The sequence below is a fragment of the Strongyloides ratti genome, assembly GCF_001040885.1.
Source record: "Strongyloides ratti genome assembly S_ratti_ED321, chromosome : 1".
Lineage (NCBI taxonomy): Eukaryota > Metazoa > Nematoda > Chromadorea > Rhabditida > Strongyloididae > Strongyloides > Strongyloides ratti.
In genome coordinates, this window is record NC_037307.1 from 11,546,287 (window position 1) to 11,561,224 (window position 14,938).

Consider the following 14,938-nt stretch of genomic DNA (forward strand, 5'->3'; position numbering starts at 1 on the left):
AATATGTTAGCTTAAGTTGATTTTCGTTGAGATTGTAAAAAGTTTTGATAATGTCAGGTACAGCTGACATTTCTTTTTTTAATGTTAACTAATTATTATTAATATTTTATTATTGTATGGCAGATTTTTGATTAAAATATTTGAAAGTTGATATCAATAAATATTATGAAATTTTTTTTTGTTATTTTTAAATAGTAGGTAAAAAGAAACAGTTTGTATGCAACAATTATATTTCTAGTAATGTATTAATTTAACTCACTAATGTAAAAATTTTTACAATATATTATTAATTATTTATTTATTTACATATTATTAAGTTGATGATAAAATAAATTTACTACATATAATTTATAGTGATAATAATCTCAATAAAATAATATTTATAATGAAGGTTAATCTTAACATTATACCAATAAAAAAATAAATTTTAGTAAAATTTTTTTGAATTTTTAATAAAAAATTTTTTTTAAATCAAATTGAATCAAATAAATTTTCAGATATTTTATTGTATTTTTATTTTAATAAATCAAATAAAAATAAATATGAAATTATAAAATATTGAATATTTATTTTTTAATATAAATAGAAAAAAATATTATTTTTATTATACATTATAATGAAACCTAATTTCTTTTATAGTATTTTATCAAAAATATTATCAATACCTAAATTTAATGGAAAAGAATTTGTAAGAATTTTATCAAGTTCAAAATTTTTAAAAAAAGATTCATTGAAATGGACTGAAGAAAGAATTCCTTTTGTTTTTCAGGTAACAGTATACTCTTTTTTTTATTTAAATATAATTTTTAAGATTGTTATTATATATATAATTACAATTTTTATTTTACAAAAAGTAATGAAAAATTATGAAGCATTCAAACTAAAAATTCCATTAGCAATTTGGAATTTATTTCTTAGTATATATTCTACTATAAGTGTTTACTACTTGTTTAATGACTTTTTTGAATATATTTTAAAATATAATATTACTGGATCGTGGTGCATTTTAGGAGATTATGATGAAGGAATAACAGGTTATTATGTATGGTTATTTACAGTTTCTAAACTTTTTGAACTTTTTGATACACTTTTTGTTGTACTTAAAAAAAAACCATTGCGTTTTATACATTGGTATCATCATATTCTTACATTGATATTCATTTTTTTTACATATATTCAAATTCCTGCTTTTGCTAGATGGGGTGTATTTTTGAATACATTTGTCCATTCAATAATGTATTTCTACTACTTTGTTAAATCTCTCAATATCAAAGTACCTAAATTTATTCCTATTATAATTACATCTTTACAAATTATTCAATTTATAATGAGCTGTTGTGGAATAATAAACATCACCTATAAACGTCTTTTTACACAAGATTTTTGTCATACTAGTACATTTATTTTGTCTTTTGCTGCGGTAATGGATTTTTCTTATCTATTTTTATTTATTAATTTTTTTATTCATAATTATCTTATAAAGTATAATATTTCAAAAGTTTCAAAGAAATTGAAACAAAATTAAATTTGTTTAATTTATTATATATTAATAAAATGATTAAAAAAAAAAAACAATGATTTTATGCATTTTATAATATTATTTACCCGATTTACAAAAAAAAAAAAACAATAACAATAAAAATTTTAATTAAGAGAAACCATTTGTTATGCCGTGTTCAACTTTAAAAGAAAGTAATTTTTCACCATTATCATCTTCATCAATATCACTATCTTCGTCTATGTTATCTCTTAATGGTATTCTTTCAAATCCTTCATTTCTATTGTCTAAAATAAAATATTTGTAACTATTATGTTTTTTAAAATAATAATATATTCCTAAAGCAAGAATAAAAATAATTATTCCAATTATTAAAATACTATTATTTCCTGAATCATCGCCAGTGTCAATATTTATATCAATAATAACTGATGTTGCTGATGAAATATGAAAATCAATTTCTGTTTTTGGATATGAAGAATCAATTGTTTCTAAAGTATAGTCACCAACAGGTAACCAAACATGATAATAGCCTTCTACTTTTGGATTTGTTTCTACTTGCTTATATAGTTTTCCTTCTTTTAATATGTTTATCTTTATCTTTATTCCAACATATTTTTTTCTTTTAATAACACGTCCACTAATACCTTGAAGTCTATTTTCTAATAAATCAAATAAAGAATTTTTATTTTCTTCAAATAAATGTCCATCACCACTTGCTTCATAGCAACATCCTGTTTGTACTAATAAAGCATCTGGTTTTATCCAATTATCATTATTTGTATTATTCCATTTAAATTCTCCATTAACATAAGTCATTTTATTATTTTTAGAACAAATATTCCAAACACCATCAACCATTAATTTATGTTTTTTAACATATATCTCTGATAATTGATAAGCCATATCTGTATTTGAAGCATTTACATATCGAACCTTTAAACCTCCTGAAGCCATAAATATTACGTAATCTATATCAGGATAAACTTTAATAATAATAGAAAGTAATGGTTCAAATGGTTGTATAGTTGAATAATCATGACAATTTAATTGTGTACCAGGAATTTCAGGAATAACAATTAATTTTGAATTTTCCATAAATCTTTTTACTCTATAATCATGATCAGTTGGTGAAACTTCACAAAGATAACTTAACATTTGATAAATCATATGTTCAGTCCTTGCTTCAATTGACATTATTAAAGTTCTTGGACCTGATTCTTGTTGACCTATTTCAATAATTCTCATATTTTCTAACATTTTTACTTTTGTATTACAGTATTTTGATTCTTCTATTCTATTTAAACCTGCTGATGTTGATGCAATAACATCTTGTGGTGTAAAATGATCCAGTGGATTAACTGAAGGAACAACACTATACTCTTCAACAGAATCTTTTTTTGCTCTATATACAATATTATTAATAATTAATATAATATTTTTAATGTAATCATCATTATTGGTTATATTTATATTACATCCTAAACCTAAACCAAGAATAAAACTTTTTTTTAATTTCATATCTACTGCCATTTCTGATAATTTTTCATCATTTAATATACCTGTACATGAATTATCATTATATTTTCCAAAATAATTATTTAATGATTCATCTAAAATATTTTTATTAAAACCTTTTGGTACTTCATCCATTGGAATATAAATAATACTTTTAGTTTCACCCATTCCAAAATAAATTAATATAGTTGGTGAATGTGCTTTAATATATGGTAAATGTTCTCCTTGAATATATTCTGGTAATGCAATAATTTTTGTATTTTTAAATAATTCTTTTATATATGGTAATGATATATTACATAATGTTTCTAATAAATTCGTAATAATTTTTTTTCCAAATTGATCAACACCTATTATCATTGTTGTATATTCAGTAAAACCTCTATAATATACTTCTTGTTTAAAATTATCACTATAATTACATGGTGGATTTTCTAAAATAATATCATTAATTATTAATTCTCTTGGTTTAATAAAAATATCTATAATTTTTGATATATGATAACCATGAGAAAATTTTATTTTATATTTTCCAGGTGCTAATAATCTCCAATATTCACCTTGATCAGTTGTAGTTATTATTTTACCTTTTTTATCACCAATAATTTCTACTGTAGCATTTATTAATGGTTTACCATCAATATCTTTAACAATTCCTTTTAAACCATATCTAACCATATCAATATAAGCAATTAATGCAAACATATTATCGTTCCATAATTTTTCATACATATAACTTAATGGAAATTTATAACATCCCATTTCTATTGTTATTTCTAATGTATTTGTATGAAGATATTGCCAATCTTGCATTCCACCAGCTAAATGATACCAAGCTGCTCCATTAGTAATACCATGGTAAAATGTATCACCATTAATTCCTAAACCACATCTTCTTCCTGTTTTCCACATATCTTTGTGAGCTCGAGCATATTGATATGATAATTGTACAAATAATTTATCATCCAAAGAAGGTGTATAAATTCCATCTTTACCAGATTCACTATCATCAAATGGATAATTTGCAACTAATGAACCACCATGTAAATTAGCTGATAATACAAAAGGAAAAGATTTTATCCATGACATTACATGCTTTGTCTCTTCTTCAATTTCTACTCCACCTGATAATTCTACATGTTCTGGATGATTAGCTGGAAAATTTCTATTTAAATCAATTGAATTAGCATTAGATCTTCCATTACCAGACATTTTATCACCAATTTGTGATCTTTCATAACCATCAGGATTCATTGAAAATAACAAATGAATTCTTACATCATTCATAAGTTTTGTTAAATAATCATTTTTTCCATAATTTTTACATAAAAAGTAAGTTAAATATATTAAACATTCTCTTCCTAAAACTTCATTACCATGCATATTGGCAACATATTTAAATTCTGGTTTTAATAATTCATGTTTTCTAGGATTTTTTGAAATAATTAATACCCATAATTCTCTATCTTCTACAGAATGTCCAATTGAATAAAGATGTGTTATATCTGAATATGTTGAATTTATCTTTTTAACAAATTTAGTAAGTGAATAATAATCATGATGATGAAATCTATTTTTATAAATATTAAAATTAATATATTCAAACTAACCTATTCTTATCAACATTTTGATAATTACCTATAATGTTTGAAATATTTTCATATGTCAAAAAAATAGATGAATTCTCAGCTCTATCACCAAAATATTTAATTAATGCATCACTTTTTGATTTTTCAATATCATCATCACTTGCTATAATATCTGAATCCCAACTTAGTTCACAATTTACTTTAAGGTTAATAAACCATATTGATATTAGTAAAAATTTTATAATCATTTTATATATATAAAACTATTTATATAATTATATAGTTTAAAACATTAAATTATCAAAGATAATGCTGAAAAATAATTTTTTAATTAATATATACTATATATTTAATTATCATAATTTTTTTTTTCTACGATTTTAAATAAATCAATAATAATATTATTGAATTAATAAAACAAAAAAAAACTTATAATTGTAAATATAATAATAAAAATACATTGTTCATATGTATAATTTGTTTACATTCAAAACAAAAACAAAAACTTATTGAATATATAATGTTAACTTTCAATAAATTTAAAGATATAGTAATTGTTTAATAATAATAATAGTTAATGATAAGACAATTTATATTTATTGCAATTTACTAATTAATGAAATTATTGACAGTAAGTTATAAAGATAAATAGTTTTAAAAAATTTATATTAAAACATAATAATGAATAGTTTGAAAGAAAAAGATATGACTTTTAAATTATTGTATAGATATATTTGTATTAACATATATCCTGTCAAACTCGGGTAACGTGGAAGTTGATCCAATATTATGTTGACTGATGAATAAAAATATATATTGACCGTACATCATTAAATCGATCATCATTTTAAATGTTGAAAACACAAAGTTCACAATTATTTTTAAAAATAATGTATTATAAAATAAAAATATTTATAAATATACATTAACATAATTTATTTATTTTTTTGTATAGATAAACTTAATCATATAAACTCATATTATATAAAATGTTTTTTTATTAACAATTCTAACAATAAATCATAAAAATTACACAATAGCAACAATGGTATACTAAACAATACTCTTTTAATAATGTATAAAAAAAATAATTCAAAATATTAATGAATTTTTCTAGCTTTTAATTGAATAACAGAATTACGTGAATCAATTAATTTCTTTTCATCTTTAAAAGCTAATTTGTTAGCTTTCTTTTCTTGTCTCCTAATACGTTGTTGTTCTTTAACTGCTTGTTTTCTTAATTTTCGTTCTTCAGGTGTTTCACCTTTAGGTCTTACAGATAATGTGGAAACACCTGACATTATGCTTTCATTATCATCTACATCCATTTCATCATTCTCTACAATTGTTGACTCTGTCGTTTTTCGTAAACGTTTTCTTGTAACTTCTGATATTGGCCTAGGATGATTATAAATATTTGAATATGTTGATGTTATACTTTCTACATCCCATTGTTGTTTTTTATATTTTGATGGTTCAACTTTTATTTTTGTATAATCAACAAGTTCATCATCTCCAATTATAGTTCTATGAGCCATTTCACGTTCTTTTTCACTTATTTTTTGTTTTGGCAATGAAGGCATTTTAAATTCAACATCTTCCATCAATTCTTTAAATTGTCTATCATCAGTTTCCAAAAATCCAGCAACATCAGATGAATCCATAGATGGTATTTCAGCAATTTTGTCATCGTCATATTCAGAATAAAAAGTTTCAAATTTTTCATCCAAAGTAGAAAGTCCATTTTCTCTTTTTATAACTGCAGATGACATAGAATAATTTGTAAAACGTGTTTTTGTATCATCCCACCTATCACTATCATATTTATCATCACTTATCACAGAAAAACAATCATTTTCACTAAGATTTTCTTCTAAACTAGGAGTATTATTATCAAGAGGACCATATTTAAGAATTTCTTGAAATTCATCGTCATCTAATTGATTTTCAGGATTGTTAAAATCATATCTTTCATCTAAAGCTGCCATTACATCATCATCTAATTTTTCTATAATTAATTCATTTTCAACTTCTTCCTTTTTAAACTCCAATCCTTTAGTTTCAAAAAGTGAACTAGAAAGTGTTATGACATCTTTCTTTTTCAAGGCATTTGGTGCAAGTATAACTTCTGTTTCTACATCATCACCAACAACTTCATCACGAGATTTTAAATGTTGTAAATAATTATAATCATCATCATAATAAATACCATATTTTATTCTTTCCTCCATCTCTTCAACAGGAACTTGTTTACTTCCAACAGCTTTAAAAACATTTTCTCCCAAATCAGCGTTATTAATTAAAGGATCACGAACAGATCTTTGAACAATAGAAAATTTCAATGCTTCTTTTCTATCAATAAATGGTTTTTTATTTCCCTTAAAAATTTAAAAAAATTATTTTCTATTATATAAAAAAAACATACCATTTTACAATTTAAATTTTTTTATCAGTTATGTATTGAGAGTAAATAATTATAAAATATTTTTCTTTTAAGATACATATTACCAAAAAATTGCTTCTTTAATAAACAATCGTGATAAAAGAAATAATTCAACAAAATAATTTTAAATATGTCGTCTCAAAGATCAGTCATTTATTTTTCACATGAATTTTTTTCTATCAACTAGTTTGTTATTCTTCTTTACCAAACAAATAAAAAAAATTGCAATTAATTTTGGCAAATAGTTTATGTGCTAAAATTATTCATCAAAATTCTATTTTTAAATAGAAACGACATCATTATAATTATAAAAAAAAATAAAGTAAATTATTTTATTAAATATTAAACTGGAATAACTTTACAATCACATAAATTTTTGACTACCATCATGATAACATTATGTGCGTCGGTTGCTTTAAAATTTGATTTCATGAAAACATTTGAAATCTCGTCAATAATTATATTTATCTTTTCATTTAAAAATCCTTGTTTAAGAAATTGTTGAAAAACTTTTTTTCCCAGTTTTCTATATTCAACATCATACTTTGATGAATGTGTCTGAAGGTGATGTAAAAATAAGGGTGAAGAAGAGTGACTCACAAATGCATTCTTAAGTATAAATTTGTCAAATGTTAAAAGAGATTCGTGAACATCTGGTAATAATATTTCACCAGTCTTTAAAAAGTCATTAAATTTTTTATTAAATTTCTTTGCTAATATAATATTATCTTCAGAAACATCTTCTGGTATTGTTGATGGATGCAAAATATCTAAGTCACAACTTTCTTCAACTCTACACCATACACGTTTCAAACTTTTACAATTTATAAATATAATAATAGAAAATAAAAAAAGTATGAACAGTATAGAATATCTCATTTTAAGAGCATATATAAATTTTATATACTTCTAATGAAAATATTTAATCTCGTAATTTGAATGATGATATTATGATGGTATATTCAATAAAATTAATTTATATATATAAGAAGGAATGACCTTACAATAACCACCCTTCTTTTTGTATAGAATATATACTGGTGTAGTAATGTGTCAATTTAATTGTTATAAACAACATTCTCTACCTATTTTTTTTTGTTTCTAAATCTTTAATCATAATAATTAACCATATCATTACTTTATAACTATCACTGTTTCTTTTATATCAATAAAAAAATTAAAAAGTAATTTTTTTTGTCTTTTATATTAGTTGGTTAAATTTTATTAAAAAAAAAGCTTAAGCATATATTTATTAATAAAGTAATTATTCTTAAATAAAAATAAGCACCAATGCAACTTTGTAAGAAAACAAGTTTTTTTTTAAAAACAACTCTTCCTTTTGTTATAACAAAAAAAAAATGTATCCCCACGTGATTAATTATTTAAAAAAAGATGCTTTTAACAGGGACGATTATCTGGTGCTCTTGGTCGTGGGGTGCACTTAAGAATATCATCAACACGAAGAATCTGTTCAGCTGCTTCAGTAGCTGCAGTTACAACATTCATTTTAACACTTAATGATTCAATTACACCAAGTTCAAGAATATCAGCAATTCTTCCATTTTCAATATCAATTCCCATATTTTTCTTTCCAGTTGCATGAGCAGCACGAAGTTGAGATACGAGATCGGCTGAATCTAAACCAGCATTATCACAAATAATTGTTGGAAGTTGAAGAAGTGCACGTCCAAATGCTTCAATAGCAAGACCTTCTTTTCCTGCTGTTTTTAAAGCTTCTTCCAAAATAGCATTTGACATCATAACTTCAGAAGCACCTGCACCAGCAATTGTTTTTGAATTTTTAACATGAGTTGTTAACACACAAAAGGCATCATGAAGTGAGCGTTCAGCCTCATCAAGAATTTGTTTTGTTGCTCCGCGAAGTACAACTGAGCAAGCTTTTTTTCCTGGAACACCTGAAAAACGAAGAAGAGTATCTTCTCCAATTGTAACTTCTTCAATTAAATCGCATTTTCCCATTCTAACATTTTCTGGAGTGTCAAATGTTGAAACAATATCACAATTTAAGACAAGTGCTAATCTTTCGCATCCTTCAAAATCAGCATGTTCAATAGACATAATACCAGCTTCTGCAAATAATTCTTCTGGATAATTGTATATAAGTTGCCTATTAATAAAAACATTACATCCATGTTTTAATATTTTCTCAACTTTATCTTTCATTTTTTCTTTCTCAGCTTTCTCAAGATCAGCAACTTTAGCAACAGAATCAACATGTACACGGGTACCAAAAACTTTTACTTTATCATTATCCATAGGAGTATTTGCTAGGAGAATATTACAATTTTCCATACGCCTAGGTTGATTATATCCAACAGTTTTTTCAAGCAAAAATCCATCATCAAGATAAGAGTCTTCCATAGAACCACCGAGCTTCTTTATATATTGTATACTCTCAAGATTAGAACTTCCTTCCATTCTCATTACAACATCAACAGCTAAATTTGAAAAGAATTCTTTATGTTGAGCTACTATTTTGGAACCAAGTGTTGTTCTGGCAATTTTTAGTAAATCTTCACGCATATCTTTAGTTTGAATAGCAGAATCAGCTAAAACTTTTTGAGCTTTGATAGAAGCTTTTCTAAAACCATTAATAATTGTTTGTGGATGAATTTTCTGACCAATCAATTTTTCAGCTTCTTTTAATAATTCAGCAGCTAAAACTGTTACAGAAGTTGTTCCATCACCAACCTCACTGTCTTGTGTCATTGAAACATTTACTAGAACTTTAGCTGCCGGATTATCAACACCAATTGATTTTAAAATTGTTGCACCATCATTTGTAACTGTGATTTGTTGATAGATATTTTGACCACTAGTGAGAATTTTATCCTATATATTTATATATATTAATATTAATTAAACAAATATAAAACATACCATTCCCTTTGGTCCGAGAGTGCTTTTAACGAGATCACCAATAGCAATAGCACCAACAAAATTTGCCATACGAGCATTTTCACCACGTTCTTCTTCAGCCGTTTGTTTCAAAACATTCATAGCAACAACCATTTTTGAAAAAATTTAATATCTAAAAAAAAACAAAATTTTTAAAATAAATTAAACAATTATAAAGAGTAATAAAATAAATTAAACAATTATAAAGAGTAAAAATAATACGATATATGTTGAAAAAAAGAGGGGAGAAATAGTTAAAAATGCAAACCTAGTGGTATTATATTATAGACAATGAAAATAAGTAAAAAGTTAATACTTCTATAAAGAAAGTGGTAAAGTGACTCTTTGAGATTAACTCTTGTGGATACTTCTAGAAGTATCCAGTTAAATAGAATAAAATGACATAATATATATTTTATTTTATGTATACTAAATGAATATTTAATTTATAATAAATATTTATTTCTTTATAAAGGAAAATTATTGTTAATATAAAATTAATTATTTGTTATATTCGGACTTTTCTTGAATTTGTTTCAAACAACTTTTTAATTGCATATACTTGAGTCATAGAACAGAAAATGATAAAACATGTTTGAATAACAGTAGAAGTGTTAAGATAATTTAAATTAGATTCTTGAACTTTTTCATCTTTTTTTGTCATTAAATTAGATAATCTTGTATGAGCATATATTTGAAATATTTTTCCACTAATAGTATTTATTCGTTCCGATAAAATCTCTGATGGATCTGATGGCTGTTTTAGTACATTTTCTTGATTCATTTTTGCAGAAGAGTATGAAACAATAGTTAAAGCTAATGTAACTGGTTTTGTTCCAACATATGCTAAAGTACAAATTTCATAATCACCTAAATATTTATTTTTTTATTATAATAATAAAATATATAATTACCAGATTCTTCAGCAATACCATCATATATAGCATATTGTATACCTTTGTACCATTCACTAAAACTTGCAGACGGTGAAGTTACTCTAAATTGAATGTTTGTTGATTCCATATTAACAACATTTAATGATACAGATAAAATATTACCACTTTCTATTGTTTCATAAAAACAATTCATATTTGATGAAGAAGAAACTTCAAATCCTAAATTTGTACCAATTTTATGTTCGATGCCATTAATAATATTTGTTATAGTGATACTTCTTGACAAAAGAACAAAATTAAAAATAAGAATAGTAAAAAAGTAACAAATAATTTTCATTACGATGGTAAAAATATTTGATATTTTTGTATCAAATATTTATTTCAATAACTACTAAATATAATCTTAACACGTATACAAAACTTTTGTAAAGACCTTTATGCTTTATATTTTAATATTATCGGGACCATTATAAAAATGTATTGATCGAGTAACATTCATATTGTCTTTTATATAGATAACAATTATCTATTAAAATAAAACTATAACTTTCCATAAAAGTTAATAGATTATATATTTAAAAAAAAAATAAAAACAAACTATTTTTTATATGATTTATGTATAAAAAAACTATTAGCCTAAATAAGAATTTCAAAATCACGTAATTCCTCATCTGATGGAAGAGATGCTGCAACTCTTTCTGGATTAACAAAATCCTTGCTTATATATGGTAATCCTGCCTTTTCACGTCTAGCCATTTCTAAATGAGCCTCACGTAATGCCCATTCTTTGCCACTTGGCCTAAAATTTTTATTATAATTATATATTATTAAAAAAATAAAATTTACTCACCAATCTGGTTTTACCCATATAACAAAACAAGTAAACCATGTTACCGCAACAGTAAACAATGCAAATGAAAGAGAATGAAACTTAAACCAATCTTTATGTTCATCCCTAGGATTTTGTTCAAACCATATCCATTCCTTTCTCTAAAGTATATAGAAATTAAACAAAAAAATTAGTTAATTTAAATATTGATAATACTGAAAACAAACCATTTTACCACCTTGATCTTTAGCAAGTGGTCTTCTCCATCCATCGCCAAACAACCAGTCTAAACGACCACCATTTAATTTTGGCCAGGGATTTTCATAGGCATACGAATCTGAACCAGGTTTATAATTAGCAGGTTTTCTAACAACATTAGTATCATTCTCAGTATGTCCATGACTTGCTAAATTACGCAAAATCAAAATTTCATTTTTTAATAGTAAATTTCTTCTGTCAAGAGTACACCTTAACATAATCTAAAAAATTATTTTAAAAATTTATATATTTTAATTAAAAAAATTAAGATAAAAAAAGTAATTTTGGTAAATAATAAAAAATTAGCATCTACAAGTGACGATACTCCAACATAAAGTAAATGTAACATTGAAACGAAAGATGATAGATAAAAAGAAATTTAGACATATTTCTATATAATACTTTATAGAATTATTCCGATAGTTTCAAGTTAATTTAATAATATATATAATTTGCAATTTTTTTAAAAAAAATATAGGATTCATTTTTCCTGATAGTTAATTATTAAAATGATTAAAGTAATTCAAAAGTTTTAAAATTTAATTAAATATATAGAAAATAGAGCATTTGATAGTTGATAAAAAGTAAAAAAAAAGTTTTAAAAAATATTTTTTACAAAAATAACAAAAATTGTCATATAGATAAAAAAATAAAATTTCTAATACAAATGTGACTCTAAAATGAAGCCATTGTTAATTATATTTAAAATTCATTCCATTTCAGCCGAGCAATTGAATGACTTTAGTTTCATATTTAATTTCCAAAAAAAGTTGTTTTTCTTTGTTCACATTTTTAGAGGTAAAGTCGGAAATCTAGAAAATTTTCAGCCAATTTTTGTATCTCTGAAAAAAATAAAGTTATAGCTATAAAAATTAATATTCTAGACCTACTTTTGAATAGAAATCGAACGAAACTAGTCCCACTTTCATAGGATAAGTATTTGCTGAGATATTGAAAAGTCGGGAACAATGAATATTTTAGAAAAATTTCCGCCTTTTTTCATATCTCGCTTCAAAATCAAGATAAATGCAAACAGATTTCTACAATCGTCTTCTAATGACTTTTCATATGTGGTCTTCCTTCAAAATATTTTTATACCTTTAACCACTTTCGAGATATAAAAAATGATTACAATGGATTACGCGCGAAAAAATACCAAACATAATATTTCAAGAACGGTTGAAAATATAAAAATCTTTTCAACGTAGGGTACACCTTAAATCACGAATGAAGCACAGCGCATCAAAGTTCATGAACCTGTGACTTCATTAACTTGAGTTATCAATAGATTCTTAAAACTTTTTTTTAAACATATTTCTTATCATAACTTCATTTTTAGAAGTCCTATAAAGATGAAAATAGGCTTAATGAATTTCTCGTAAAAAATTGATCAAGAATAAAATATTTATTTTTGAAATTTACAGTATTATCATAGAAATCGAGATTTAAAAAAAATATTCCACAATTTCGCCCCTCAACTTTGAATCCTTATAACTCCTGAAGTTTCAATTTTCGAATATTGTTGATTATATTCAAAATTCATCTCGTCTTAAGAGCTATCGAATGACTATAGTGGCATATTAAAATTCTAAAAAAAATTGTTTTTTTTTGTTAACATTTTTAGAGGTAAAATCAGAAATCTAGAAAATTTTCAGCCAAGTTTTATATCTCTGAAAATAATAAAGTTATAGCTATGAAAATTATTAATCTAGACCTACTTTTAAATATAAATCAAATGAAACTAGTCCCATCTTCATAGGATAATTATTTGCTGAAATACTGAAAAGTCGGGAACAATGAATATTTTAGAAAAATTTCCGCCTTTGTTCATATCTCGCTTCAAAATCAAGATAAATGCAATCAGATTTCTACAATCGTCTTCTAATAACTTTTCATATGGGGTCTTCCTTCAAAATTTTTTTATATCTTTAACCACTTTAGAGATATAAAAAAACGGTGACAATAGATTACGCGCGAAAAAGTACCAAGGTTCATATCTCAAGAACGGTTGAATATTTAAAAAACTTTTCAACGTAGAGTATACCTAAAATCACGAATGAAGCACAGCGCATCAAATTTCATGAACCTGTGACTTCATTAACTTGAGTTATCAATAGATTCTTAAAACTTTTTTTTAAACATATTTCTTATCATAACTTCATTTTTAGAAGTCCTATAAAGATGTGAATAAGCTCAATGAATTTCTCGTAAAAAAATGATCTAGAAAAAAATAGTTATTTTTGAAATTTACAGTATTATCATAGAAATCGAGATTTAAAAAAAATATTCCACAATTTCGCCCCTCAACTTTGAATCCTTATAACTCCTGAAGTTTCAATTTTCGAATATTGTTGATTATATTCGAAATTCATCCCGTTTCAAGGGCTATCGAATGACTATAGTTGCATATTTAAATTCCAAAAAAAAGTTGCTTTTCTTTGTTCTTATTTTTGGAGGTAAAATCGGAAATCTAGAAAATTTTCAGCCAATTTTTATATCTCTGAAAAAAATAATGTTATAGCTCTAAAAATTAATATTCTAGATCTACTTTTGAATAGAAATCGAATGAAGCTAGTCCCATCTTCATAGGATAAGTATTTGCTAAAATATTGAAAAGTTGGGAACAATGAATATTTTAGAAAAATTTCCGCCTTTTTTCATATCTCGCTTCAAAATCAAGATAAATGCAAACAGATTTCTACAATCGTCTTCTAATGACTTTTCATATGGGGTCTGCTTTCAAAATATTTTTATACCTTTAACCATTTTCGAGATATAAAAAAATGATTACAATGGATTACGCGCGAAAAAATACCAAGCTTAATATTTCAAGAACGGTTGAAAATTTAAAAATCTTTTCAACGTAGGGTACACCTTAAATTACGAAAGAAGCCCAGCGCATCAAATTTCATGGACCTGTGACCTCATTAACTTGAGTTATCACCAATTTCTTAAAACTTTTTTTTGAACATATTTCTTATCATAACT

General features: G+C 24.4%; 6 protein-coding genes across 6 annotated transcripts; 1 reads left to right on the top strand and 5 right to left on the bottom strand.

Moving 5' to 3' along the window:
• Positions 1-616: 616 nt before the first annotated feature.
• Positions 617-1,525, top strand: SRAE_1000354100 (Elongation of very long chain fatty acids protein; the record flags this gene model as incomplete). Its single annotated transcript, XM_024650743.1, has 2 exons — positions 617-769; positions 812-1,525. The coding sequence occupies 2 exons, from the start codon at positions 617-619 to the stop codon at positions 1,523-1,525; spliced, it is 867 nt and encodes a 288-aa protein (XP_024504489.1).
• A 123-nt stretch (positions 1,526-1,648) lies between these two features.
• On the bottom strand, positions 1,649-4,853 carry SRAE_1000354200 (Carboxypeptidase N catalytic chain; the record flags this gene model as incomplete). The annotated part of the gene is made up of 2 exons (XM_024650744.1): positions 1,649-4,586; positions 4,627-4,853. The coding sequence occupies 2 exons, from the start codon at positions 4,851-4,853 to the stop codon at positions 1,649-1,651; spliced, it is 3,165 nt and encodes a 1,054-aa protein (XP_024504490.1).
• An 852-nt stretch (positions 4,854-5,705) lies between these two features.
• SRAE_1000354300 (Protein LTV1 homolog) lies at positions 5,706-7,927 on the bottom strand (the record flags this gene model as incomplete). The annotated part of the gene is made up of 3 exons (XM_024650745.1): positions 5,706-6,983; positions 7,397-7,606; positions 7,649-7,927. The coding sequence occupies 3 exons, from the start codon at positions 7,925-7,927 to the stop codon at positions 5,706-5,708; spliced, it is 1,767 nt and encodes a 588-aa protein (XP_024504491.1).
• A 519-nt stretch (positions 7,928-8,446) lies between these two features.
• SRAE_1000354400 (T-complex protein 1 subunit beta) lies at positions 8,447-10,081 on the bottom strand (the record flags this gene model as incomplete). Its single annotated transcript, XM_024650746.1, has 3 exons — positions 8,447-9,135; positions 9,196-9,901; positions 9,950-10,081. 3 exons carry the CDS (start codon positions 10,079-10,081, stop codon positions 8,447-8,449), a joined length of 1,527 nt encoding a protein of 508 aa, XP_024504492.1.
• Positions 10,082-10,475: 394 nt separating this feature from the next.
• Positions 10,476-11,200, bottom strand: SRAE_1000354500 (GOLD domain-containing protein; the record flags this gene model as incomplete). The annotated part of the gene is made up of 2 exons (XM_024650747.1): positions 10,476-10,837; positions 10,882-11,200. The coding sequence occupies 2 exons, from the start codon at positions 11,198-11,200 to the stop codon at positions 10,476-10,478; spliced, it is 681 nt and encodes a 226-aa protein (XP_024504493.1).
• Positions 11,201-11,499: 299 nt separating this feature from the next.
• Positions 11,500-12,168, bottom strand: SRAE_1000354600 (NADH:ubiquinone oxidoreductase, ESSS subunit family-containing protein; the record flags this gene model as incomplete). The annotated part of the gene is made up of 3 exons (XM_024650748.1): positions 11,500-11,662; positions 11,714-11,853; positions 11,920-12,168. The coding sequence occupies 3 exons, from the start codon at positions 12,166-12,168 to the stop codon at positions 11,500-11,502; spliced, it is 552 nt and encodes a 183-aa protein (XP_024504494.1).
• Positions 12,169-14,938: the final 2,770 nt, after the last annotated feature.